Below are 11,562 nucleotides of genomic sequence, written 5' to 3'. Positions count from 1 at the left end.
AACAAATTGAAATTTGTAGAGTTGAAGGAAAGAGTTAATTTGAAGCATCGAGAAATGCCAAATATATTAAGGCCCACCTGTTGGGAACAAAGTTTCACAAGAAAAGGAGGGAAAATACGTGAATATTGTTGTTTTGGACATAAATCGCAAGAATTATACATATGCATTATTGGAAATTGCTTAAAAGTACAGACTCAATACCATGTATTTATATAAGGTATCCACCAATTTTTTGTGATACGTTTATTGATGAGGTAACTATCAACTCTTGAGACAAACATCATGGGGTATTATAAAGAAATGAGGGAATTTCCATAAAGAAAATAAACTGTACTATATGGAATTGGAAAATGATTATAAGGAAATCACTTCCAACCCTCTACCAATAACAGAGGAGTAAAGGGGAAGAGAGAAGAAGACAATTTTACTCTGAAAAAGATTCTACACAGATAAGCTCCCCACCTTTCTGCGCATTTAGTCAATGGCGCAAAGGTGAAGATGCCAACAAATGGAGGAAAGTTACCATTTATTCTCTCACGTTTCTTAATTAAGTTAGCTTTCCTAAATATTACATGTATTCTTATCATGATACAATAAGTATTGCATTTTTATCTCTTGTATTTTCCTTTAATTTGAGATAAATGTGCATGGCGGAATTCAGATCTACTTTAAAGAGAACTTTAAAAAAAACTCTTAACAGATTATGTGACTGATACAGATATGTATCTTATTATGAGAAAATTACCAAAAATGTCCAAAATTCATTTTACCGTGTAAAATTTTTAATTTGGCTAATTTAGTCCTATACATTTTGATAATTTGTCGATTTAATCCTAAATTTTTCAATTGTTCTAAATTAGCCATATTCATTTTGACTATTTGTCAATTTAATCATAAACATTTTAATGATTTGTTAATTTAGTTCTTACAATCGATTTTAGCTCAAAAACAATGAAGTGGTGGTGTAGTCAGAGCTAACCATCCTATGGCACGATCAGCATGACATGGAAATTTTTTTCGATTTGTTTATTTTTCTATTTTTTTGTTCTTTTCTTTGTTCTTTTCCTTCTTTTTCTAACTCTCTGGTGACCCTTGCCCAAAACAAAATGAATATATAAATCGAAAAAATTAGGAAAAATTTGCAAAAATCATTCACGTCAACATTTTTTTATCAAAATTGACTAGATTAAATTGACAAATTGTCCAAAGTTTAAGGACTAAATTGGCAAATGATCAAAATAATTATAGTTAAATTGACACAATCAAACAGTTGAAGACTAAACTTGGTACAATACAATAAGTTTAGAACTTTTTTGGTAATTTTCTCATCTTGTTACAATATTATATTTGTTATTTCTCTTGAGAAAATTCATGTTGACATCCATATTTTAGAGTTTTTTCGCCAGATTTTCTTCTGCAATGAAATATTTTTCACTGAAATCAGCAACTTGGATTTCAACAAGTCTTTATAGACACAACTCATGCTGAAATTTTATCCACGACAAAGTTTGCAAAATATAGACTCTACAGCAGAATTGAACGTAGACAAACTATATCAGAATTTAATCAACGACATAGCCTGAGGACGCTAAGATATACACTGAAATTTAATTAACAACCTGTATTTAGAAACTACAAGTAAGAAACACACCGAAATTTAATTGATAACGCGAAGATAAAAGTACAATACTGGAAAGTAAATATGAAAGATGGTGGGTTTGCTTGATTTGTGTGGGCCCCCTCAATGGATAAGCGACTGTATTTATAGTGATTATGTTGTAATTGTTACCGAGTGGTTTCTAGTGATTGTATTGACGCTCTTTCATTTTCATAAGTCTTGTACCCATGTTCCCATAATACCATGACCCTGTTCTTTTAAAATGCATGCCGATTGTGCATTGTTCCACAATCGTAATCACTTTGTTCTCCAGTAGCTTCAAAATTCGTAAGTGTATCCCATTCATCCATCTTGATTGCCTATTGGTCTCAACTAATCGATATCCTCATCGTTTGTTGTTGCACATCTACAACAGATTGGTGATGATCATCAGTGTGCATTAGGATTTATACCGATCCTGATTGTCGATTGTTAGTCACATGCTTAACAATATTTGTTATTCAAATCACGTGTTGACACTCTCATCACTTTTTTTGTGCAAACAAGAGTTATATAACCAAATAAAACCTTAAAACTGTGCGATACATCATCTTGCTAGCTCACTCATAGATTAGATTAGAAAAATCAGAACGTGCCAATGGATCACAGGACATGCACTTAAACCAAATAAACTCATACTTCTCTCTACAGACTGACATACATCACCCGCATGCTTCATGCATTGCCATGCTGTGCCCGCTAGAATCGGATACGGTGTCTAAATCTACGGGCATATGTCCTCAATGAAAGATGACAAAATGCAACGAGGAAAGGGGGAAAAACCCATCATCGTGAAGAATACGATGTCAGCTTCATGAAAGAGACCCCCGCGAAAATGAACATTATCATCATCTTGTCCCTCACTTCCAACATGCAGGATTTTTTTAGTACAAGCAGTACCATACATCGACGCACAAGGTCGATCGAATTCTTTGGGAGAACGAAGTGCGAGGACCACGGCTATGGATAGGGACTAGGGTTGGTCTCATCGAACAGCTGTATCTCTTTTAAAATTCGATGATTCTGTTTCTAACTCGCTCTCCGGGAATCACTTTCTCACCAATCTTACTGTTTGGATGACGGAATACCGTGCGTTTTTGCTCCTTGTCATTGCACATTCGGGAACTCTTCAGGAGAAACATAAGCTTCAAGATGTTGAGCAGACAGTTTTTAACTTACCTAATCCATCGTCGAATGGGATTTTACACATACCAACGACTTGTGAAGAGTCCAGTTGTCCGCCCTGAGTTTGTCACGCGAAAGAGTCATTCAAAAGATCCTTGGTTGACTCAACCCCTCTGCTGCTACTGGCTATCGCGGAATCGAACAAAGGAAGGGAAGGCAAAAAGCCCCTTTTACGGAGGAATGAATTTGGAAAGCAGCTGTGGCTTGTCGAGTCAAATTTCAAGGGATGAAAAGGCACATTGAGATGCATAAGTGAGGAAGCTTTTTACTGTCGCGAACGGCGTCGCGCCTCGGGTTTCATCGATGTCATAAGGACACGCGTCAAACTGCCCGCGGCGGCGCTTCAGAAATGGCAAAAGCCAGCTCTATGCCATGTGAATATCGGTGCTTTTACTAATCCCCGATGCTAGCGAATCTCCGCAGCACAAAGCCTCCGTAAGCAAATTACCCTTGATCCTTCAGTACCAATTCAACCATCATCAATTGCGCATTAACAAGTATCATCGTGCGTATACCGCCGAGGCCATTTCATATTACGATGGAAACGTAGCAACTTGTTTTAAGTGTCTCATGCACTGTCAAGAGAAAGAACTCGTAGCTCACATCTATTATTGTCCATCGCAAATTTCCTCCGAGGGACTCGCACCTTGAGAGAAGCAGGTGATATTAGTGTCCTCTTATTAAAAGTATGTTGGTCGAAGGCGACAAAAGAATCCTGAGAAAAAAGGGAGTTTGGACCAAGATCCAACTCTCAACGTTTGAGAGGGATGTGCACTATCCCATGGAGAGCCAAAATGATATCCATAAAAAAGCAGGGACGCGGAAAAACATTTATGGCAATTTAAAGTGTTCTGTCGATCCATACAAGAACTGGTCCTCAAAGAACATGATGATCAGAAACGTATATTCGAAATTAAAGGTTTGCCTTTTTGAGTCCCTAACTCTGTCGCGCGGGGTTCTCTTTTTTCCGTTTCGAATTTGACGGATTCTATTGATCGGATTAGCGCAGCTGATTAGTGGTGACGCCGAGAGGTAATGGTTCGGGTCGTGTTAAGCTGCGGTCGGTACGATTGTCTTGTGCCTTGATGGTACTCAACCCACTGAACGCGAGGAATGAGGATTACAGTGACTTGAATGTTATGGAGAGGCAAGACTGCGCATCGATAATGGAGTAGCAATGTAAAGGAGAGCCCACCCAGTACGAGAGCCCACGTGAATGAGAAAATGATGGAGGACTTGAGTGAACCGCATGTCTACCTGAAAGAGGTGAAACTGCAATACGGTGCAGCCTCCCCCTTCATGTCCTTTAGCTTCACACCACAATTGATCTGTCCTTGTCAACTTGAACTCACGCTGAAGACCACAAAAAAAAAGAAAAAGAAAGAAAACCTGTGCTCTGATACCCATCCAACTTAGGATAATGACTTCATGAGATGGATCAAAGCGACGGGAAAAGAGAACCCCAAGATTTATCATCCTCTTTGACTGCACCTAGCATAAATAAACCCAAAGAGTTAGGCAAATGTCATAATCCGCATTCGTTATTCGTCCGAGAATTATGGGCGTTCTTTGCTTGTCTACTGACCCCCACATAAAACCAATCAATTTTGAGTGCTCGTGCAGAGCATCAGTTCCGGCCATCTGGTGGTCGCAGCACCAGAATCAGGAGAATTAACCATTGAAATTTGACTAGCTCTTTAATATTTGCATAGGAAGAACAACTAATGATCCCTTTTCTCCAGCCAAAAAGACATGATCACTTCTTAACACTTACACACGCACACTTGATCCTTGTAATGCCTCTGCAAAAATTACACAAGCTAAACTTATTCCAAAATCACATGCAATCCATTTCAGCACTCGTTCACCTTTCCACCTACTGTACTGTGCTAGTGGTCCTAGCACCATTCTCTTTACTTTTCAATGCCTGCCTTTCATTCACTATATAAAACGTACCCACAATTCACCCCATCGCAACACAACTCTCATTGGAACACGCTTCCGCCGCATCCACCATGATCAATTCCAAGCGTTTCGAAGGGAAGAAAACATTGGAAGATATAATAGAAGACGACATGGACGACGATGTAGATGAAGAAGAGGGACATGGGAACAATGAAGGTGAGCCTTTTTTACATGACGATGAGAAGAAGAAGAAAGGTACGAATGGGAAGAGGGGGTCAAGTGGCTCTCGTGATGCATCCCCGCCCTGCTGCCAGGCGGAGAGGTGCGGGACCGACCTGACTGATGCGAAGCGCTACCATCGGCGCCATAAGGTGTGTGAAGTCCATGCAAAAGCACCGGTGGTGATGGTGGCTGGACTGCGTCAGAGGTTCTGTCAACAATGCAGCAGGTCTGTCGAGCATAGTTCGACCTCAAAATAACTACTCATATGCCCTCCTCATATGTACAGTCAAAAGTCTAGTCTATTTACCTTCATTTCAAGTTTACATGGGAAATGATGCAGGTTCCATGAGCTAATGGAGTTCGATGAATCAAAGAGGAGTTGCCGCAGGCGTCTGGCTGGACATAACGAGCGGCGCAGGAAGAGCTCTTGCGAGTACTATGGAGAAGGCTCGAGCCGTAGGATGTCAGGTCCTCAGTTGAAGGAATGCAGACCGGCTGATTCAAGAGGAAGAGGAACTGCCATCCCAGGGAATTCAACTTTCAAACACTTCCAGATAAGATGAGGCTTCAATTTCCATTGTCTACATGCTCCCTCTCTTCTGTCACCCTAAGACTACCGTCACCATAACTATCTATGCTGAAGGCAATGCCTAGGCTATTTAAATAAAAGTGACCATTGTGAAGCACTACTGTAGATGATGGACTGTTCCCTGGGTTAGGTACTGCTCGTGCATCGGCTACTTATTGTATCAGCGTTTTATAATTTGAGTTATCTCTTGGATAAATCAAATAATAGAAATGTTTGGTAATTTACTCAATCTTGAATCCTGATGCTCTTCATTACTTGAGACAATGTGGAGACGCAAATCCTTGACTGGATGACAACATAGTACATCGACACAATCTGGTTATGCAATTTATCGTACATGAAGTGTAAAGCAGACTTCCATAATCACTCCGAAGAAAAAGCCAAAGATGTAATCGCAGCTTTTCCAACCACATCTAAAGAGAAAACACCCGAAAGAAAATATGCAAACTAGTTAAATCTCACGACTATGCAGGATATGTCGTCTTTGCTATTCCTACTCAGTGCCTCTTCAGTTAAGTGCTTCGCTGCCGACCGAGCATCCTTGATGTTTCTTATAGAGTCAGCTGCTTCCTGGTTCGACATTACCTGGCATCATTTTAAGAGGAATTTCAGCCTTATCGTTGTACAGGCAAAAGGCAATTTAAAAATAAGGCTTCTCTTTCACCGCCCATTTCAAAGAACTGCTCAATCTAAATACAACAGAGAAACTTATTGACAGAGATAGGCAGGCCCTAACCGTCCATAGTCCATCACTTGCCAAGATGATGAACTCTGTATCAGCATCAATCTCCTCGACTGTCACATCAGGTTCAGAGCTGAGATGTTCCTTCAAGCTTTTGTCACCAAAGGCCCTTGCCACAGCTAATTGCCCATCAACGCGAGGAACATCTCCTGAAAATTATCAACAAGACAAGGTCACGGAATCTAAGGCAATTTTTTTCCAAAACTTGGGAGATCCAATGACCTGATCGGCCTCGAACAGTTTTAGCCTTATGTAGAAGGGGTCCATACCTGGAAAGTTGGATACAAAACCACCTCTATTCTCAATCCTCTCTCTTTCCGTGCTGGGTTGGTGATCGACTGACAATTGTTTGGCGACACCATTTTTGCAGATGACTGCCCTGGAATCCCCAACATTCGCTACTACTAGCCTGCGACAATTAATCAGTATTGCTGTGACTGCAGTCGAGCCCCCTTTACCCAATTGAGCTGCCTTTTCTAGAATATCACTATCAGTTACGCGATATGCTTTCCTGATTGCTTTGTCCGGCTCCGTCCAGAAGTCGGGCTACTCCCAAGAAACCGGGAAAACGAAAATGTCAGATCTCTTCATAACATACCTAAATGTAAATTTAAAAGGCAAGTTTTTGCAAAATAAAGAACCACCTGGGAATAAATGACAATCAAGGTATTCAGTATATTTGCAATTCGCAATACTTAGTGGAATCTAGCCAAATTCAAATTAACATCTAAGTCCACATTTTTCTTAGAGTAACAAGAAACATGTCCTCTATAATGATGGCAGCTGATGAAGGCACATCCGCTGTAAGGATGAAAGATGGTAGGCCAAAGTAGCATCCTAACCTCATTTATAATGTTGTCAAACAGATGTGCCCGTAGATAATCAGGAACTTCGCGACTCAAATGGCCATCGTATATCGCGAATAAACCGAGCTCGTGATCGTCGACTTGCTTAAACTCAGCGACTGCGTAATCTTCCATGTCATGATACGACTTCCCCTTCACCAGATGAAAGCCATGCGTAATGTGCTTCGACATCTTGCTCTTCCCCTTCCCGGAGTCGGCTGCGGATGAGCCTAATCCAACCTTTTCCTGCCACGAGACAAATGACAATCAATCCTTCTATATCTACCCACCCCCATAGATTTCTAATTGCCATAAAAGGAAGATCGGTCTCAAACGAACGGCGACTAATCAATGTACTCGAGAACTAGACCAGACCACAAATTGGCTTGTACCACAGACATTGACCAGAGAATTTGGAAATGACGAGCGAATTCGTGCTTTTCCCAAAAAAAGCAATTCTTCACTTCAAGTGCTTCCGATATAGCAGAAAAGTAGCGTGCAGTTCCGCAATCAGACATTTGGGTCATGAGTCAAGCTCTAGCCATCCTTTTTAACGCGCGCCTCACGCTCAACTCATCCTCACCGCGCGCATCTCGCGTTTTCGAAATGACGGCCGGAGCTTCGAGGAACGCGATCGGGGGATCAGCGACTCAGCGATCCCGAAAGCCTCCCAAACGCCCGATCCTAGACTTACAAAAGAGAGAACCCCCGTTTCCGATTCGGATTCGACATTTTCGAGCAATCAAAAGGCACGATCTTCCGCGCACCGATCTCCGGACGACTCGCGTGACGACGGATCTCGCGAAACAACGGAGAGGCGGGGAAGCGGGCGAGAAAGGACGTACCTTCATCTTGTGGAGGATCTCTCTGCCGGTCATGCCTCCTTCGGTGGAGGGGGAGAGGCTGGAGTAATTATAGAGAGGAGAGATATGGCGGTTGATTATGGACGGGATCGAGCCGACGACGCAGAGCAGAGCAGAGAGAGAGAAAGAGAGAGAGTAGGTGTAGAGGAGGAGGAAGGAGGGAGGGACAAGTGCGACGAGAGAAGGAGATGAGTAGCAGTCCAGAAGCGGTGCGGCGTTGACACGACTCGACGACTCGACCGCCGTACACGTCCCCCCCTTCGCTCTCTCTCGCTCACTGAGTCAGCCGCGTCATTTGCATTTTATATTCTCGGACCTTATATGTAGCTATTTTTATTTGGGGGCGTGCAAAATCAACCGGCCGCCTGACTCTGGGATTGTCTAGATCGGATCAAGTCAGTCTGGTGTTCTGGAAACCGGACCAGACCGTTTGGTTCGGCTTTCCCTTTGAGGAAAATATGTTGCGTTTGGGAGTCATTCTTGAAAGCTCATTAGAATTAGCATTCCCAGAGATGAAAACCTAATGCAGCTCATTGAGCATTCTGCATTTCCAAAATACCAGTTCCACTATTCATGCTTTACTATTGTTCATCTTCTTTCTCATCCCCCTTGACCAACCCGATGGCCCTCCCGCCCCGCCGCTCTGGGACACCCCCGACTTCAAGTTATGCGCTAGCCTCGCCGCCGCCTCCACCTCTGCCATCGACACCTTCCTCTTCTGCGGTAGATCCATCCCCTTCGACGAGCGCGAGCAACACCGCGTCGACTCCCTACTTCTGTGCTCCAACTCCTTTGGCTCAAGCGAACCAAGCCTCAAGCCACCAAATCTGGCCGTCCGGCGGCCAAATCTAGCCTCCACAACCTTAGGCTGCCGGCTAACCACCGACCTCAGGCCTCTGCGACCGTAGATGACGGCGTCGCCTGAGGTTGCGACCCTAGGCCGCCGAGCTACCCGGCAGTTGGCTGGTGGTTAGTTGGCCGCTGAATTTAACTTTCAGATTAAAAAATAAAAAAAAATAAAAAAAATAAAAAAAGCAAAAGCTCATTACAAATGTGAGTTTTGCCAAATGGTATTTATGCTAAGTAACCTTTCAATACCACAATTTATCAAACGATGTAATATTTCGAAAAATACATTTATCTCAAAGATATTTGCATTCTCCCAATGATATTTCCCCAAAACCAAACCAAACGGGCCCACATATATTAAGTGTGGAGTGTGCTTTGTGCTTTACTATGTGCTTAGGAAGCTTGGCATAGAGTGTGCTTTGTTTGTAGTGCTTTAAACATCTTTCATATTCTGTGATGTTCGATGTAGTTTATATCCATATAAGGTAATATATTGTGTATTGAGGGGGCAGACTAGCCTTCTCTATTGTAATATCTCTCCTAACTTTCTAAGTCATTTTTCTTCCTTCCCTAAAATGGCTTCTTCTTATTAAACTTTGTTGTTAGCTCGGTAAAATGATCTTGTGAATCAGAAAATCTGAGACTCTAAGGTCTAGATTCAACAGTAAAGAGTCTTGAAATCAAGAAACAGTCCCTAAAGGATGACTTGTGGTGCCTATTTGTTGGGGATAGCATACTTGTTTTGACCTTTTGCTTTAAGACTATACCTTTTGATATCAAATCTGTATTACATTTAATATCGTGTTAACATTATTCTTCTTTGATGAAGTACCATAACTAGTGGGAAAAATTTCTCATCATCATGATTGATCAACAACCTATTAGATGGATGTACCTTTGTTCTTAGATCTTTTTACTTTCAGGAAATTTAATTCCTCAAAACTGAATAATCTTTATGAGGTCACTCACCTCAGTGAAGATGACAAGATTTCCGGCACTCAACTCTCTCTAATAAATTCCTATTCCGCATTTTCAAAACCCCACTCTTTTTCTTTCATCCATTCCATTAAAAAGCTCATCCAACATATTTAAAAAGATGTCTAGGTGCACCATTCAAAAAAAAAAAATTTATTAAAATATGAACTAAACTATAAGTGAAGTACTTCAGTCCTCTCGACTTCTCGAGTCTTGTCCAGTCACCACTCGCCAATGTCTGTTCGCCATCCGTTGTATTCTCTCCTTTGGCTCGTCCATTGTCCACCATCCTTATTTTTTGGTTCATCTTTTCAATTTGGGGATCATTACTGATGTTTGATCATTTATGGTTATAAGATAATCCTTAGCTCTCAATGATATTGATTGGTGGGTTTAGTTTACGGTTTTCGGTCTGTAATTTGTGTGGTCGACTTGTCTTGTTTCCATGGCGTAGAAGGTTAATTCGTAAACAAAGTGATTTGCCATATTAGATATATTGAGAATGCTCTGAAAAAATAGTAACTGTTGTTTGATGTTTTGGACTTACCAGCGCACAAGTAAACAAGGGGGTAATACTTAATACCGGTGGAATTGTTTTTGATGGATCTATTTTTTTTTCTTCACTTTCGTCATATACGTCAGCAATACATGTGTAATTAGCAAGTATCGATCAATCTACATTGATTCGTCATCGCAATGGCTTACTTAAATATTTTTCTAAAGAATAATGGAAACACAATTCCAATTTTGTAACATATGGCATCAAATAGTGAAAAAAAGAAATTGTGACCAGTGTAGTCCGATTCCCAATCTTAGGACCAATTGGACCAGATCAAGAACCAATCACTCCTAATTTTTATGACTCCTAACTTGTTAAATAAAAAGGCAAATACCATCAAAATCCTCAGTGTATCCCTTCTATGACACAAATATTACAGCTTCCTTTTTTTTTTTTTTTGTCAGTGAAAACCCTAAATTTGCCTATTATGATACAAATAGCCCAATTTTTTTGTATTACGAAAAAATTCAAATTTACAAAATATGCCATATATATCATCTATTATAGTTCCATTCATGATATATCTACCACACTAGTATAACTTCAAGGTTTTTTTTTTTTTTATGACGAAAAAAAAATTGGGGTATCTATGTAATCTCATTTGCTTTATGTATATTATATGTGGACAGAAACGTAAATTTAACATTTATAAGAAGACTAATCAGATGAATAAATTCTAATACTTAGCACTGGTATTTTTACTTTCATTTCTCTTCCTTTTACTGCTTTTCTACTTAATTAGATTTACATGGTTTAAAACTCAATCTAGGAATTAGGTTCAACACAGGCTCTCTGAATCTGGGGGTGAACTTCGACCAAAAAAATCTGGGGGTGCACTGCTCATTGCATTCTACTTCCAGATGGGCCTTTTCTTGTCCATCTGGAAGCTGCATCTTCTTCTGAAAAAATTAAGCATCTTGGGCCATCACGAATCTTTGAGGCCCAGACAATGTCATCGCTCCATCCGCCAAGAATCGATTAGCCCAATTGCAGGATTCAACTGAGTGACCAAGATAGTACAATGCTCTTACTGTTTCATCTCAATAGATGGCATGATTAGAGCAATGAAGAAAGGGAGATTAGGAAATGAATTGGTTTGGTGGGGGATTAAAGCAAGTGAAGGCATAATGATCAGCATCGGGGCCCTTTCGAAAGGGAACCTAAATGGGAG

General features: G+C 40.8%; 2 protein-coding genes across 2 annotated transcripts; one reads left to right on the top strand and one right to left on the bottom strand.

The window, feature by feature from the left end:
* Positions 1–4,803: 4,803 nt before the first annotated feature.
* LOC104450119 (squamosa promoter-binding-like protein 3) lies at positions 4,804–5,787 on the top strand. The gene is made up of 2 exons (XM_010064553.3): positions 4,804–5,195; positions 5,310–5,787. Exons 1-2 carry the CDS (start codon positions 4,858–4,860, stop codon positions 5,530–5,532), a joined length of 561 nt encoding a protein of 186 aa, XP_010062855.1. The 5' UTR covers positions 4,804–4,857; the 3' UTR covers positions 5,533–5,787.
* LOC104450116 (probable protein phosphatase 2C 39) lies at positions 5,779–8,296 on the bottom strand. The gene is made up of 5 exons (XM_010064549.3): positions 7,991–8,296; positions 7,143–7,391; positions 6,570–6,846; positions 6,295–6,449; positions 5,779–6,143 (listed from the first exon to the last, which is right to left on the bottom strand). Exons 1-5 carry the CDS (start codon positions 8,021–8,023, stop codon positions 6,006–6,008), a joined length of 852 nt encoding a protein of 283 aa, XP_010062851.1. The 5' UTR covers positions 8,024–8,296; the 3' UTR covers positions 5,779–6,005.
* Positions 8,297–11,562: the final 3,266 nt, after the last annotated feature.

The sequence above is a fragment of the Eucalyptus grandis genome, chromosome 6 (genome assembly GCF_016545825.1).
Source record: "Eucalyptus grandis isolate ANBG69807.140 chromosome 6, ASM1654582v1, whole genome shotgun sequence".
Classification (NCBI taxonomy): Eukaryota; Viridiplantae; Streptophyta; class Magnoliopsida; order Myrtales; family Myrtaceae; genus Eucalyptus; species Eucalyptus grandis.
Note: the sequence above shows the minus strand (reverse complement) of the source record. Positions and strands in the feature narration are given on the sequence as shown.

Excerpts from the sequence above, each read along its gene's own strand:
- LOC104450116 (XM_010064549.3), bottom strand. The coding sequence starts at position 8,023 with ATGACCGGCAGAGAGATCCTCCACAAGATGAAG. Across the intron at positions 7,392-7,990 it reads AGATCCTCCACAAGATGAAG|GAAAAGGTTGGATTAGGCTC; the intron begins GTACGTCCTTTC and ends GTCTCGTGGCAG. Across the intron at positions 6,847-7,142 it reads TTGACAACATTATAAATGAG|CCCGACTTCTGGACGGAGCC; the intron begins GTTAGGATGCTA and ends TCTTGGGAGTAG.
- LOC104450119 (XM_010064553.3), top strand. The coding sequence starts at position 4,858 with ATGATCAATTCCAAGCGTTTCGAAGGGAAGAAAACATTGGAAGATATA. Across the intron at positions 5,196-5,309 it reads TTCTGTCAACAATGCAGCAG|GTTCCATGAGCTAATGGAGT; the intron begins GTCTGTCGAGCA and ends GAAATGATGCAG.